Source organism: Malus domestica, chromosome 15 (assembly GCF_042453785.1).
Source record: "Malus domestica chromosome 15, GDT2T_hap1".
Taxonomy (NCBI): domain Eukaryota; kingdom Viridiplantae; phylum Streptophyta; class Magnoliopsida; order Rosales; family Rosaceae; genus Malus; species Malus domestica.
The window spans coordinates 52,248,717-52,264,215 of NC_091675.1; the positions used below are offsets into that span (position 1 = coordinate 52,248,717).

General features: G+C 37.7%; 1 protein-coding gene and 1 long non-coding RNA gene across 6 annotated transcripts; one reads left to right on the top strand and one right to left on the bottom strand.

The window, feature by feature from the left end:
* Positions 1-1,275: 1,275 nt before the first annotated feature.
* On the top strand, positions 1,276-3,027 carry LOC103421355 (NAC domain-containing protein 104-like). 3 transcript variants are annotated; one of them, XM_008359381.4, is made up of 3 exons: positions 1,276-1,736; positions 2,049-2,371; positions 2,714-3,027. In XM_008359381.4, the coding sequence occupies exons 1-3, from the start codon at positions 1,574-1,576 to the stop codon at positions 2,849-2,851; spliced, it is 624 nt and encodes a 207-aa protein (XP_008357603.1). In that variant the 5' UTR covers positions 1,276-1,573; the 3' UTR covers positions 2,852-3,027.
* Positions 3,028-5,978: 2,951 nt separating this feature from the next.
* On the bottom strand, positions 5,979-15,047 carry LOC139192245 (uncharacterized). Of its 3 annotated transcripts, XR_011576264.1 has the most exons (5): positions 14,746-14,988; positions 14,432-14,569; positions 13,755-13,812; positions 7,262-7,319; positions 5,979-6,370 (listed from the first exon to the last, which is right to left on the bottom strand). It is a non-coding gene; the product is annotated as an uncharacterized lncRNA (long non-coding RNA). The 3 variants fall into 3 exon arrangements; XR_011576265.1 differs by lacking the exons at positions 5,979-6,370; positions 7,262-7,319 and adding an exon at positions 7,335-7,352 and having other exon boundaries at positions 14,746-14,980; XR_011576263.1 differs by lacking the exons at positions 5,979-6,370; positions 7,262-7,319 and adding an exon at positions 12,487-12,866 and having other exon boundaries at positions 14,746-15,047.
* Positions 15,048-15,499: the final 452 nt, after the last annotated feature.

Below are 15,499 nucleotides of genomic sequence, written 5' to 3' on the forward strand. Positions count from 1 at the left end.
GTCTATGGTGGCAGCGTCGGGAGCTACAGACGGAGTTAATCTGCTAGAGATCAAGCAGGAAGCGTAGAAATAGAGCTTTGGAATTCCGGGGAGGATAGAGTCGGTGGGTGAGATTCAAAATTGGGGTGAGAAGAAAGAAGATGTGGGGTCTAGGGAAAAAAAGAAAGAAGAGGAAGAAAAAAAATGAAAGAAGAAGGAGAGAAGACGATGCGGCTGAGGTCTAGGGAGAAAGAAAAGAAGAAGAAAGAGGGACAAAAAAAGAAGAAGAAAGAAAGATGGAGAAAGGAATGCATGCGGCTCTCTAAGTAAAAAAAAAGGATAGTGCTAGGGTTTATAATTGGGAACTTTAACAAAAAGCTCCTGGTACGGTTCACTTTAACGAAAAACCACATTTTTACACTAAAAAAATCAATCTTGGTATTATTCACTTTACCCTTTATTTTGTCCTTATTGTTAAAACTTAAAGTTTTCAAACCCTTTTTCATTAGTTTTCCTTTTATAATTGGGCTTATAAATTGGGTTGGAATTGGAGATTGGGGTTGGAATTGGAGCGGGAATTGCGCTTAAAAAAATAAAATACAAATAATAAATAATAAATAATAGATATATAATAATTCGGTACGGTGTTTTCAATTTGGTTCGGGTTTTTTTTCGTTTTTGGTTTCGGATTGGTGTTCGGTCCCTCTTTTTTTCGGTTTTCGGTTTTTAGAACCCACCCCTAGTTCAAACGTCATAATCACAATTATTTATTCTCTTTCACCATCTAAAGATCATTTCAAGACATTCATCTAATTTGGAGATCTTTGAGACATCTATTTGTATCCAACAAATCGATGTTTTGTAACAAGTAATATTTTCAAAATGAAACGTAAATTTATTTGATTCTTATGAATGTTTTAATTTTTCCAAATCGAATTCATTTTAATAAAGATAATATTTACATTATAACAAAGAGAATAAATTATCTCAATCAGAATGTTTGTATAATAAATTGATATTACGTCACGTTGAAAGAAGAATGACTGATCCTTCTAAATAAGTTAGTGTCCAAACAGAAGTACGAGTGTATATGGCACATCCACCTACTCATATTGCAGGCTGCTTCCGGCACAAATTACAATCAAGTATTTTTTTTTCCTCTTTTTTTTTTTTTTTTTTTTTTTTTTTTGTGTGGCTCACAAATATGTCCCTCAAAACCCAATTAAATTACTTTTCAAAGTATCTACATGTACAGGTTCGTTGCCCGCCGCCTTGCATATCAAATCATTTTTACCATCAATCAAACCATCAACTCAACTCCCCCATTTCTGATGAAATCCCACCTTCTTTTTCACGTCACTCACTCACTCACTCACTCACTCACTTTTCTTTTATATTTGTTTTCTATCTTTTTCTGTTTTCTTCTCGATCTATTGCTTTCTATACAGCTAGCTATAAGTATCACCTTCAGCTAAGACTTCGTTTACACGAGTTATATATCCACAGCTTAGCTACTGTATCATGTAACTTCTTCTTCTTCTTCTTCTCTCTTGTTCTTGTTCTTGTTCTTGTTATTGTCTGATATTCGTTCCTAATGGGAGACGACCAGTTTAAGCTCCCTCCTGGTTTCCGATTTGACCCGACCGACGAAGAACTTGTAGTCCATTTCCTTCAACGTAAGGCAGCTCTCTTACCTTTCCATCCCGATGTCATTCCCGATCTCCATCTCTACCCATATGATCCATGGGAATTAAATGGTATGCTTGTTTTTGTTACCATGCATGTATGCGTTTCTTTCGTAAATATTAAAAATACTCCCGAACAACTAAATCAAGCACTTATGTACTTGACTACATATATTTGACAATGAATAGATGGTACAATACTGCTAGCACATATTACAGGACTCTCTTGCAAACTTATATACGGACGTGTCTACACAAGAATCCGATCGATTCCCATACATATTGAGACTAGCAATATAATTAGTTAATATTGTTATATCTTCTGGTAAAGAGAATATATTTCGTATATTAATTAATGAGTTTTTGCACTGTATTTATGTATAGGTAAGGCTTTGAGTGAGGGCAAGCAGTGGTACTTCTACAGCAGGAGGGCACAGAATCGGGTCACGAATAATGGGTACTGGAAAACATTAGGCATTGAAGAACCTATCTTTTCAAGCTCATCTTCTAATCCTACCAAGAAAGTTGGGATGAAAAAATATTTGACGTTTTTCGTTGGAGAAGCTCCAAATTCAGGCATCAAAACTAATTGGACAATGCACGAGTATCGTCTCTCTTCGTCAGCCTCAGATTGTGCTTCTTCTTCCACCACCACGACCACCAGCAGATCATCCAAAAGAAGAGGGCAATCCAATACAGTTAGTAATGCATGTCACCATCACTACTACTACTACTAATACTACTACTATGCAATGACATGATGTGCATGCGTGGCTACTCACGTACAAGAAACAAAATAATTACGTAGTTATGACAGTTCTCTTACATATGCAAAAGAAAGTGTATTTTTGTTATTCTTATGGGAACTTTAACGAAAAGAATCTGGTACTGTTCACTTTAACGAAAAACCACGTTTTTACACTAAAAAGTCAATCCTGGTACTATTCACTTTACCTTTTATTTTGTCCTTATCATTAAAACTCAAAGTTTTCAAGCCATTTTCATTAGTTTTCCTTATTCTTATTTCTACATATATAATTGTTTTTCAGGAATACAGTGGATACGTTCTGTGTAAAGTCTACGAGCGTGAGGATGATGATGATGATGGGACAGAGCTTTCGTGCCTGGACGAAGTGTTCTTATCTTTGGATGATCTTGATGAAATAAGTTTGCCAAATTATAATTAGAGTAATTAAGAGAACTGATCAAGGGGAAAATTAAAGGACAGAGAGGGACCTAACTAGTGCTCTATTATTAACAATTAGCTTTATCCAATTGTATAATTTCATTACTGCAGGTTGTAGCTAGATTAATGTTGTAAAAAATTCCATTATTTAAACTCCAAGTGGGCTTTACTTATTTATCTAGCGAATCCACAATAGCTCATTTCTATTATGATACAAGTATGTGGTAAAAAATATGTATTTTTTATCACATTTAGATTCTTAAAAGGCAGACCGTCCATGGTAGATTTCAATCTATCACGGGAATCCACCATGGTAGATGAACTTTTGTCTTCTAGCAGAGCCAAGTACATGGCTATGGTGGGCTATAGCATAGTTAGCGTTTGAGTTCCTTAACATTAAACAAACTAATTAGTTGGGCTACTATATAATGTTTTATTGTCCTAGCCCACAACTAATCACTTAAAAAAAAAAAAAAAAAAAAAAACTAATCACTTTAACCAACACCAAAAATTCATAGTATTAAATTAAAAACTTCAATATCATTACTACCATATACGGGTCTTAGTAGACTGTAACCTTTCATTGCTCAACGCACTCACTCATGACTCATGAAAGCTGCTTGTCAATGCGATACAGAGATACAGACCAGACTAAACATTTTTGAAGTCTAAAGAAAGGCCTCTTGCCAAAGAGACACTTAGACAAATGTCTCTCTTCTTTGACTCTTAATCTGCATGTTTATTGATTTTTCTGATCAATTAGTAAGTTCTTGACCACTTTATTTTTTGTTCTTGATCTAACTGCGAGTTTATCTGTTTATTTTGGATTTTGAGAGTTCATACTTGAAATTTTAATTATTTTGATATTTTCAGTTTGCATAATTTGAATTGTTAAATTTTCTGATAGATTTGTTGAAATATAATTTATCATATAGAATTTAATTAGGTTACTATTATATAAATCTATGTAAGCAACAAAAGAAAATTGAGAAATTGATTTCGTAGTAATAATTTTAGCTTAGCGCACCCACCAAATAATTTTTGGCTTCGCCATTTGAGTGTTGTTCAATACATTAAACTTATCTTTATATTATTTCGAAACAATGCTATTTAGACACACAACTAATTTCATATCTAACACAATTTTAATAAAAATGGACCATAGTATTATGTGTAGAACTTATGCCTATTAGAGACAATGAGATCGACCTGTTTTACTATTTTTTCAACACTGGCATAGTCACATAGAGAGGAGTGGAAAGCTATATAGCAATTCTACATGTTTTACATATTTTGAACTAAGTGGCATGCGGCCGCTTAAGCATTATTTGACCGTGAATATATGTGAGTCTCACAATGAAGACCACATCCACTTATGGTCAGAAATTTTCATGTGTTCATAATCAACTGTCCGTAGAGATATGCAGATTTCTCTGGAGATTAATTAGCATAGAGAAAAGTACATTAGTTAGGGTTTCCCCCCCCCCCCCCCCCCCGCGGAACTTATTCTACCAACTTTTGAGATAGTAACGCATGTAACAGTTCAACAACAAGAAGAAAAACCCTCATGTAATAGTGTTTGTCTTTGTTTTGCGTCTGGCCCTACTCTAAACCTTGTTTGCTCAAGGCAAATACAGAATCGATACATTTGTTAGTAATCTTTTTTAGTTAAATATTATCTTATTCAATGGAAAAAGATGAGGCAAGATTAGCTCTTTGGCAATGGTCGCATGCAAGACACCTCATTTTCCTAAAGGGGTGAGCAACATTACACCTAGAAATCCCCCACGCCAATCCCTCCTCCACCAAATTTATTGATAATAAATGAAAGTAAACAAAAAAAATACAAGCATGGGGACTATGCCAAGACCCGCAAAGGCAAAACAATCATCGAAAAGGATAATAAGGACAAAACGATATTTCACGGGCGCGGGCAGATGTTACAAAATTTGGAATTGTGGATCCCCAGTAATAAGCATAATTATATGTCCCAAATGAAGCTAAAACATATGCAACCTGATTTCCTTATTTATAAATATATGTACACGCAAATCGCATATGATGAAATCATCAGAGATAATTCTTCCAATCCACCATCAAAAAGCAAGGAACCGCAATTGGCGTAATAAGTTGGTGATTAATATCTTTTTTTTTTTCCCAATAGTTTAAGACTACGAATCTTAAAAATGAACAGTGAAAATTAATCATTTAAAAAAATCAATTAGTAGGTTGAACTATCGAGCCAGAAAGAGAAAAAAAAAAGGAAGATCCGATTTTCGATGAAATGCGGGAAAACAAATTCGTAAAATGACTATTAGTAGGAGTTGACTTGAGCTTAATTATTACATGCTGCATTGAGATTTTGTGCACTTGAGATCTAGCTGGAAAGTCTCGATCATCCTTTGGTTGGGACTTGGTATGCTCACGTGTAGAAATTATTGAGGAGGATAAACGTGAGAGAGGGAAGTGGAGCCCAGTTAGCACTGTAATGTAATGTGTAAGTTTGCAGCTAAAGGGCCACTGAGCAGACCTTAAAACTCTCCTTTCTTTTTCTGCTTTATAGCATTTGGGTAAATATTTTGTACAATCCCAAGCAACAATGGGGATTTCGGGTGGCTGCTTAGGGGTGCATGACACATGCATGATGCAAATATTCCATGCTTAGGAGTGATGCACACTTAGTTGGTAAATACTTTTCGATGTCATGTTATTTGGCACTCAGAATTGATATACTAATTGACATATTTTCTAATAGAAGTAAAAAGCTCACATATAATAGTATGACTACTTGTATTCAAAATTATTAGCAAACGTATTAATTTTGTATGTCAAAATAATCTAGGTATCAATTGTAAGTAAAGATTTAACTGATGACATGAACCAATAATATGTTAATTAATTAATTAAGGGGTGGTGCTATCCAACACTCATTTTTACCTCTCAACACCCCTTTCAATTTTTAACTATTGGGTCGAATAAATTGAAAAATATCAATGGACCAAAATTAACAAGGATGTGTTGGAAGTAAAAAGGACTATTTGAATAGCACTACCCTTAATTAAGCGAAAAATGGGGGGACACAAAAAAAAATTGTAAAAGAATGGAAAATTTTAATCAAAGAAGAGGAATAGAGATACAAAATATTAAGATAATTATATCATAAGCACCAAATTTGTTTACAAGTTTTGCTACAAAAAAGAACATTAATCATCATGGCTCAAAATTGACTGAGATATTTTTTTTCAAGATAAATTCTTTAAGTAACACCCTATACATGCAGAATAGTGAATCAACTCTAGAGTACTCAACCAACAACACACAAACTGAATGACACACCCCGTCCCGAAGGAGGGCGTGCTGGCCGTCACGTGAGAGTGACGTAACCATTTACACAGTTCGGAAGCTTTAAAAAAAATTCCAATTACTAAGATAACACACCCGAGGGTGAGTCCTACTTTTGTGAATTCTGTCAGAACACCGTTGGATTCCTCGTGGCCACCAAAGCTCTGCTAACTTGAACCTGGAGGGGCGCAAAACAAAATTGAGTGGGTCAGTAAAACAAAGTTTTTCGAAGACTTTTCATTTAGAACATTTATAACCCCTCACCGTAAAACCTGTATACTTTCCCAGAAAATAGCATATATATAACATATATATAAGCAAAAAGCTCAAATCTCAAACCTTTAACACTTTTCAGAAATATATATATATATATATAGATATATAACCATATGAAATCTCAAAGCTTGAATCCCAAATCTTTAACATTTTTCAAGAAAAACATGCCATGCCATAAATCAAAATATAAATCAGGTGAAATAAGGAATCAATCGGAGACCCTGCAGTTGGTCCTATACGATTAATTCAATAGCTCAATATCTCACTAAGCCGGAGTCACCACAGTGACCTATACGGCCCTACTCTGCACATCACTCGGAACTACGTAAGGTAGTCTATACGATGAAAGGTGTAAAATACGCTCTAGTGCTTCTCTCATCATATCATCAGCGCACATATCTAAGGTCACCCACCAGTCGGAACCCCTCTAATGGTCTGTACGACTGGCATGTCGGAACCCTCACATGGTCTGTACGACATCCACCTACTTGATCCAAGGCGAGCGTGCGGTGTGGTGAATAATATAAGCACTAACACCTAGGGTGCAGATTATGAGCTCAAACATCTCAACAACAACAATTCAATGAATAAACGAACTCACCTGACTTACCTGTGCCTCCACAGCACCATGCAACATGTATGCATCATATATCAATCATATAACTCATATGAAATTCACATTTTCCAAATAATTCTATGCATGGCATTTTCAAAACATAATTTCGCATAAAAGCATTTTTTCTGGGAAAAACAATAGTATATAGGTAATACGAAAACAAAACTGCCCACTCACCTGGAGTTCGCCCACAACTCCCTAGCACCGTACATCAAGGCGTCATGACGATTAGCGCCTAGAACAACAATCAAATCCAACCTCAGAAATTCTGCCGATAGAATACATAACTTATATAAGACACGTCACTACGTAGTTCGATCCGGATGATCTGCAATTCAGATTTCAAATCCGTAACTTCCAGAGGTCCACAATATACCTCTAGGACAACATCCTAAAATTTCATTACCATCCAACGGTCGGATCTTCGTCAATTTCCAAAACTAAGTGACGGTTAACATTCTATTTTATGAACTTACAACTTCAATTCCAGAAGATCCGTAAATCGGATTCCCAATCCGTAAGTTCCTATAATCCTCAAATATTACGTATTACAACGTATCAAAGTTTGATGACGATCCAACGGTCGGATCGTCAATTCACATTTTCATCTAACCACGAATCGTAACCAACTTAGGTTCAATTATTCAATTTACGTCCATCAATTATCAAAACAGAACCTAGAACCTTAATCACAAGCTAATAATGACATTGGCGGGCCATTGGCCACGCGCCGCCGCGCGGGCCGCCGCGGGTGGCGGTTGGCCGCCCCCGGCTCGCCGGAAAATTCAACTATTTCCAAAAATTACCAAAATTTGCAGATTTGAAGATCTCAATGAGTAGAACAACTTTCATACCTGAGACCAAGGCCAATTTGGCCTGGAAGTGCTTCAATTTCACCAAAACCGTGAAGAACTCTAGAATTTGGGTGTTTCCAATTCGACCTTCAAACTTGTTCCAACGCCTCAATTACCTCTTGGGCTTTGTTCTAGGTCCTAAAGGAATGCTAAAGGTGTTAGTAATTGAAAGAAAACATTTCAAAATTTGGAGAATTTAAACAAAAGGGTCGCGGCACCCGTAGGGGTGTTCTTCGCGAAATCACAACGAAATTCAATGATTCTTGGGGTGAAACGTAAAGAGGGAAGGCCTAGATGATGATTAGGAGTGGTACCTTGACTCAATTCGTCGGAAATTTGGACGAAATCCATCGAATTTGGGCGTGGGCACCGCCGGGTCGAAACGACCCACGGGTTCTCCCCAACCCATTTCCTCTTTTCCTCCGCTTCTCACCCTCTCTCCCTTCCTCCTTTCCCTGTTCCGATTGGTCAGTTTCTTCCCCTCTCTGCCTCTGATTCGCTCTCTCTCCTTCTTCTCCGATTGGGCAGTTTTTGCCCAATCTCTCTTCCTCTTTTCTGTTTTCTGGTTCTTCCCACGCACACACCCACACAAAACTTTCATTTTTCTCATCCCAGCCATCCATTTCAAAATCCTTTAATCTGGGCCATCCAAATTTTAATAAAAGAATTTCTATATTTTACTAAAATTATAATTCCTTAAAATTCCAAATTTCAAACGTTAATAACTTCTTCGATATAACTCCAAATCACGAACCGTCTGCGCCCACACGTCCATAACGACGAGTACTACGAGGATATGTCAAGAAAACAAATCTTAGATGGCCCGACACAACGATTAACCTCGAATGATGTGCGTGCCTCAAAGGGCATTTTTGTAAAATCCTTTATTAAAACTTTAAAAATTCTTAAAATTAGGGACGGGCTGTCACAATCTACCCACCTTACAGAAATTTCGTCCTCGAAATTTACACAATCTTTACAATCCATCAATATCCATGAAACAGCCCGAAACACATCTCTCTCATTCGATTCTTTGATTTCTAAGTAGCTTCTTCCACTGAAAGATTCCTCCATAAACTTTCACCAAACTCATAGTCTTATTTCTCAGTACATCATCTTTCTAATAAAAGATAGGCACTGGCTCCTCATCATACGTCAAATCCATATTGACTTCCAAAGGTTGAGAAGGTATCACTCGTGAAGGATATGAGGTTTAATGTCGAAGTATCGAAACATAAAACATATCATGCCCTTTCATCGGCTCTGGAGGCAACTCAGCCCGTACGTAACTTCACTGACTCGTTCAATGATCACAGATGGTCTGACGTATCTAGGACTTACTTGTTTTTCTTTTTTAAAACGAATCATACTTTTCCAAGGTGATAATTTCAAAATCATTCGATCACCTACATATACATCCGGTCAGTGGCATGTTTGTCTGCTAAGCTCTTCAGCCGATCCTGGCCCACTTCCAGGTTAGACTTAATTACTTGAATATTCCGAATAGTCTCATCCACTAACTCAGGGCCTTGAATACTATCCGTCCCCAATTCTAACAATTTCGAAACACAAGACATAGCTTTACACGGCCTTATGGCGTTACTCTAGGGAACAAACTGAAGGGACCAACATACCCAAGAAGTTTAACAGATCCCAAATCTCTTTTTCCATAAAACAAACAAATAAATGTTGCGCTTGTCTGGAAAGGTTGGTGTTCTCATACTGAAGTAACATACGTTGACGTCACCAGCCGATCAATTATTATTCAAATTCCAACCTAACTATTTTGTATACGAGGAAGCTTGTCCACGAAATCCATAGTAATATTCTCCCATTTCCACCGTGGAATGGGAAATGACTACATTATTCCAAAAGACTTATTTCTTTCTGCTTTAACCTGATGACTGATGATACGCCTACTAACATACTTCGCCATTCCTCTTTTCATACCCGTCAATAGTACATGAACGAATGGTATGATAAATCTTAGTACTTTTGGGATGCATTGTAGAAGTGGAATAATGTACATCGTCAAAATTGCTTTCTTTAATTCCACACCATTAGGCATAAACACTTTGTTCTTTTGCATAGGCTTGCCATCTGATTCTCTAACTCTAAGGTCCTTCTTTTTCCCGTTATTCCTTGCTTTAAATAAATTCTTGAATTTCTTCGTCAAACGCTCGAGTATCGAGTACGATCTACCAAATGGGTCCAACTTAGAAATTAGCAAGTAAGGCTTCTTCTCGATTTTTGATACTCAACTTTACTCCAGTAGATTTCAAATCCACAAGAAGATGAACATAGCAAGCGTACCAAGCATTAATTCTCACTGGGGTCTTCCTACTAAATGCATCAGCCACAACATTAGCTTGACCACCCTCGTCACACAATCATAATCACTAAGCAACTCATTCCACCTTTGTTGCCTAAGATTAAGATACCTCTGAATAAACAGATATTGGGTACTCTTTTGATTTGTAACAATCATGCACTTTTCTTCCCATAAAGACATTGTCTCCAAATTCTCAAAGCAAAGATGATAGCTGCTAATTCCAAATTATAATTAGGGTAATTCATCTTATGAGATCCCAATGGCCCTGAAGCATAGGCAATCATCCTACCATGTTGCATCAACACGCATCCAAGTACATTCAAAGAAGTATTATTATAGACCACATAATTACCACTATCGTCTGGGAGTGCGAAAACAGATGCATGAGTGAGGGAATACTTTACTTGCTGAAGCTCTACTCACAATTTTTTTTTTTTTTTTTTTTTTTTATCCCACTCAAACTTAACCTCTTTTCTCATCAATCTCGCCAAGGGCGAAGCAATAATTAAAATCTTGGACGAACTATCGATAATATCCTGCTAATCCGAGAAAACTCTGAACCTCAGTCACAGTTCGCAATTGTTCCAAATTCTCAATCGTTGCTACTCTTTTAAGAATCCATTTGAATACCTTAAGTAGATATAATTAATTTATCCAACATTAGCATTTGCTAAACTTAGCATACATCAACGTTCCCTCAATCTTTGCAACACCAACTTTAAATATCTAGCATGCACTGCTCTAATCTTATCAATCTCGTCAATGGCAAACAATAACAACCCGGTCCAGATATCACTGGAATACTTCCTTCAGCAAACTCATAAAAGTAGCAGGTGCATTCGTCACTCCGTATGGCCTCCCAACTTGAAATGACCATAACGAGTCCTGGATTCAGTCTTATGAACATCCCCACTGTTAATCTTCAACTAATATCATTCAGACCTCAAGTCAATCTCAGAAAGTACCCAGGCGCCTCAGAGCTGATCAAATAATCATCAATACACAACAATGGATAACAGCTCTCAATCGTTACCCGATTCAATTACATAATATCAATGCCTAGCCTTAATGTCCATTTTCTTCCTCACAAATAACCCGGAGCTTTTCCAATGTGATATAATAAGTTGAATGGAACTTTTAACTCAACCTGAACCAATCTCTAACATAGGATTTGTACCTAAAAACAATTCAATAATAAAACCCACATCTCTGCCTGGCGGCAATCTAGGTAAGGCATCTGGGAATACACCAAGAAAATGTCTAACCATCTTTACATCTTCCATACTATTAGGATCAACATCATTTAGCACCATATGAACTCAATATCTTGGCAGCCTTTTGATAACAATCTTCTTTGCTCTCTCAACAGGAATAATGACATAACTCACTCCACTTTACTTACCCCCAAAAGTAACCTCTGGTCATCCAGGTCAACAAAAATTAACTGATTCCCCATAGCAATCTAGCTTGACACAATTATACATTTCCTCTACCAGAGTCATCTTGTCTCAGAAATCTGGGATCACTAGTAAATCTATCACTTCGCCTCTGACCAGTGGCAGTAAAACTTAAGCTGGGAAAATTAGCTCTAATTTCACTTCCTTTGAAGCTCTGAGTCCTCCGAGGTCTTTGATATGACGAATCTTTAACTTTATCGTCTTATTCTGATTCTCATTCCTTTCTTATTCCTCTTTACTCTCGCTGATCATATTCTCAAAGTCTTCAAAGCCCAACAGCATCCCGTAAACTCTTGGTAAAAAGTACAATGGATAGTGATCGCCAAAGAACGCAACTTCTTCTTATCATCCAGCCAAAAACGACATAACACCTCGACCGAATTAACAACATCATCAGAATGGAAATAAGGCAAGTCTGTAAGCTTTCTATAATATTCATCCGTCGTCATTTTCCTCGTCTCACATTTGCAATTTCTTGTTTACTACCATCACAATATGCCGGGGGAATGAACTTTTCTTAAACAATTCTTTAAACAACTTCCAAACAGTTGTCCTTCCGATATTGTCGGATAACATTCCTATCTCCATCAAAATGCAGATTCATCACTCAAAAACTAGGTAATCATCTCGACCTACCTATCGGGAGGAAAATTCCCTTAACCTTGCATAATCTGAAACGCCTTTTCCCAATTGATTAAGCCATCAATCTGCTCCCTTAGGTCCTTCATATCCCTAAGGGATTCAAATTTAACTTATAACCAGTCTCAAAAGGTCCCTTTAGATAATAGACTGAATCACAATGGCAATAGTTTCCCCCCAAACTACTATATCAGGGAAATTAGGCTCATCCGAACTACGTGGCTCGCTACGAGGCGGTATAGTTCTGACAGAAGACACTAGGAAATTATCAAGATGTCCAGAATTGCAACCTAGGCTCTGATACCAACTGACACACCCCGTCCCGAAGGAGGGCGTGCTGGCCGTCACGTGAGAGTGACGTAACCATTTACACAGTTCGGAAGCTTTAAAAAAAATTCCAATTACTAAGATAACACACCCGAGGGTGAGTCCTACTTTTGTGAATTCTGTCAGAACACCGTTGGATTCCTCGTGGCCACCAAAGCTCTGCTAACTTGAACCTGGAGGGGCGCAAAACAAAATTGAGTGGGTCAGTAAAACAAAGTTTTTCGAAGACTTTTCATTTAGAACATTTATAACCCCTCACCGTAAAACCTGTATACTTTCCCAGAAAATAGCATATATATAACATATATATAAGCAAAAAGCTCAAATCTCAAACCTTTAACACTTTTCAGAAATATATATATATATAGATATATAACCATATGAAATCTCAAAGCTTGAATCCCAAATCTTTAACATTTTTCAAGAAAAACATGCCATGCCATAAATCAAAATATAAATCAGGTGAAATAAGGAATCAATCGGAGACCCTGCAGTTGGTCCTATACGATTAATTCAATAGCTCAATATCTCACTAAGCCGGAGTCACCACAGTGACCTATACGGCCCTACTCTGCACATCACTCGGAACTACGTAAGGTAGTCTATACGATGAAAGGTGTAAAATACGCTCTAGTGCTTCTCTCATCATATCATCAGCGCGCATATCTAAGGTCACCCACCAGTCGGAACCCCTCTAATGGTCTGTACGACTGGCATGTCGGAACCCTCACATGGTCTGTACGACATCCACCTACTTGGATCCAAGGCGAGCGTGCGGTGTGGTGAATAATATAAGCACTAACACCTAGGGTGCAGATTATGAGCTCAAACATCTCAACAACAACAATTCAATGAATAAACGAACTCACCTGACTTACCTGTGCCTCCACAGCACCATGCAACATGTATGCATCATATATCAATCATATAACTCATATGAAATTCACATTTTCCAAATAATTCTATGCATGGCATTTTCAAAACATAATTTCGCATAAAAGCATTTTTTCTGGGAAAAACAATAGTATATAGGTAATACGAAAACAAAACTGCCCACTCACCTGGAGTTCGCCCACAACTCCCTAGCACCGTACATCAAGGCGTCATGACGATTAGCGCCTAGAACAACAATCAAATCCAACCTCAGAAATTCTGCCGATAGAATACATAACTTATATAAGACACGTCACTACGTAGTTCGATCCGGATGATCTGCAATTCAGATTTCAAATCCGTAACTTCCAGAGGTCCACAATATACCTCTAGGACAACATCCTAAAATTTCATTACCATCCAACGGTCGGATCTTCGTCAATTTCCAAAACTAAGTGACGGTTAACATTCTATTTTATGAACTTACAACTTCAATTCCAGAAGATCCGTAAATCGGATTCCCAATCCGTAAGTTCCTATAATCCTCAAATATTACGTATTACAACGTATCAAAGTTTGATGACGATCCAACGGTCGGATCGTCAATTCACATTTTCATCTAACCACGAATCGTAACCAACTTAGGTTCAATTATTCAATTTACGTCCATCAATTATCAAAACAGAACCTAGAACCTTAATCACAAGCTAATAATGACATTGGCGGGCCATTGGCCACGCGCCGCCGCGCGGGCCGCCGCGGGTGGCGGTTGGCCGCCCCCGGCTCGCCGGAAAATTCAACTATTTCCAAAAATTACCAAAATTTGCAGATTTGAAGATCTCAATGAGTAGAACAACTTTCATACCTGAGACCAAGGCCAATTTGGCCTGGAAGTGCTTCAATTTCACCAAAACCGTGAAGAACCCTAGAATTTGGGTGTTTCCAATTCGACCTTCAAACTTGTTCCAACGCCTCAATTACCTCTTGGGCTTTGTTCTAGGTCCTAAAGGAATGCTAAAGGTGTTAGTAATTGAAAGAAAACATTTCAAAATTTGGAGAATTTAAACAAAAGGGTCGCGGCACCCGTAGGGGTGTTCTTCGCGAAATCACAACGAAATTCAATGATTCTTGGGGTGAAACGTAAAGAGGGAAGGCCTAGATGATGATTAGGAGTGGTACCTTGACTCAATTCGTCGGAAATTTGGACGAAATCCATCGAATTTGGGCGTGGGCACCGCCGGGTCGAAACGACCCACGGGTTCTCCCCAACCCATTTCCTCTTTTCCTCCGCTTCTCACCCTCTCTCCCTTCCTCCTTTCCCTGTTCCGATTGGTCAGTTTCTTCCCCTCTCTGCCTCTGATTCGCTCTCTCTCCTTCTTCTCCGATTGGGCAGTTTTTGCCCAATCTCTCTTCCTCTTTTCTGTTTTCTGGTTCTTCCCACGCACACACCCACACAAAACTTTCATTTTTCTCATCCCAGCCATCCATTTCAAAATCCTTTAATCTGGGCCATCCAAATTTTAATAAAAGAATTTCTATATTTTACTAAAATTATAATTCCTTAAAATTCCAAATTTCAAACGTTAATAACTTCTTCGATATAACTCCAAATCACGAACCGTCTGCGCCCACACGTCCGTAACGACGAGTACTACGAGGATATGTCAAGAAAACAAATCTTAGATGGCCCGACACAACGATTAACCTCGAATGATGTGCGTGCCTCAAAGGGCATTTTTGTAAAATCCTTTATTAAAACTTTAAAAATTCTTAAAATTAGGGACGGGCTGTCACACTGAAGCTAAATTTAACAAAGACAAGCAAAAGCATATACAAAATAAAGAAAATGCAGAAGAGACCCAGGCCTCACTCTGCCCCTGGAATGAAGCCCGCGCCACACCAAAAATAATATTGTTAATAGCCTTCCTCGGAT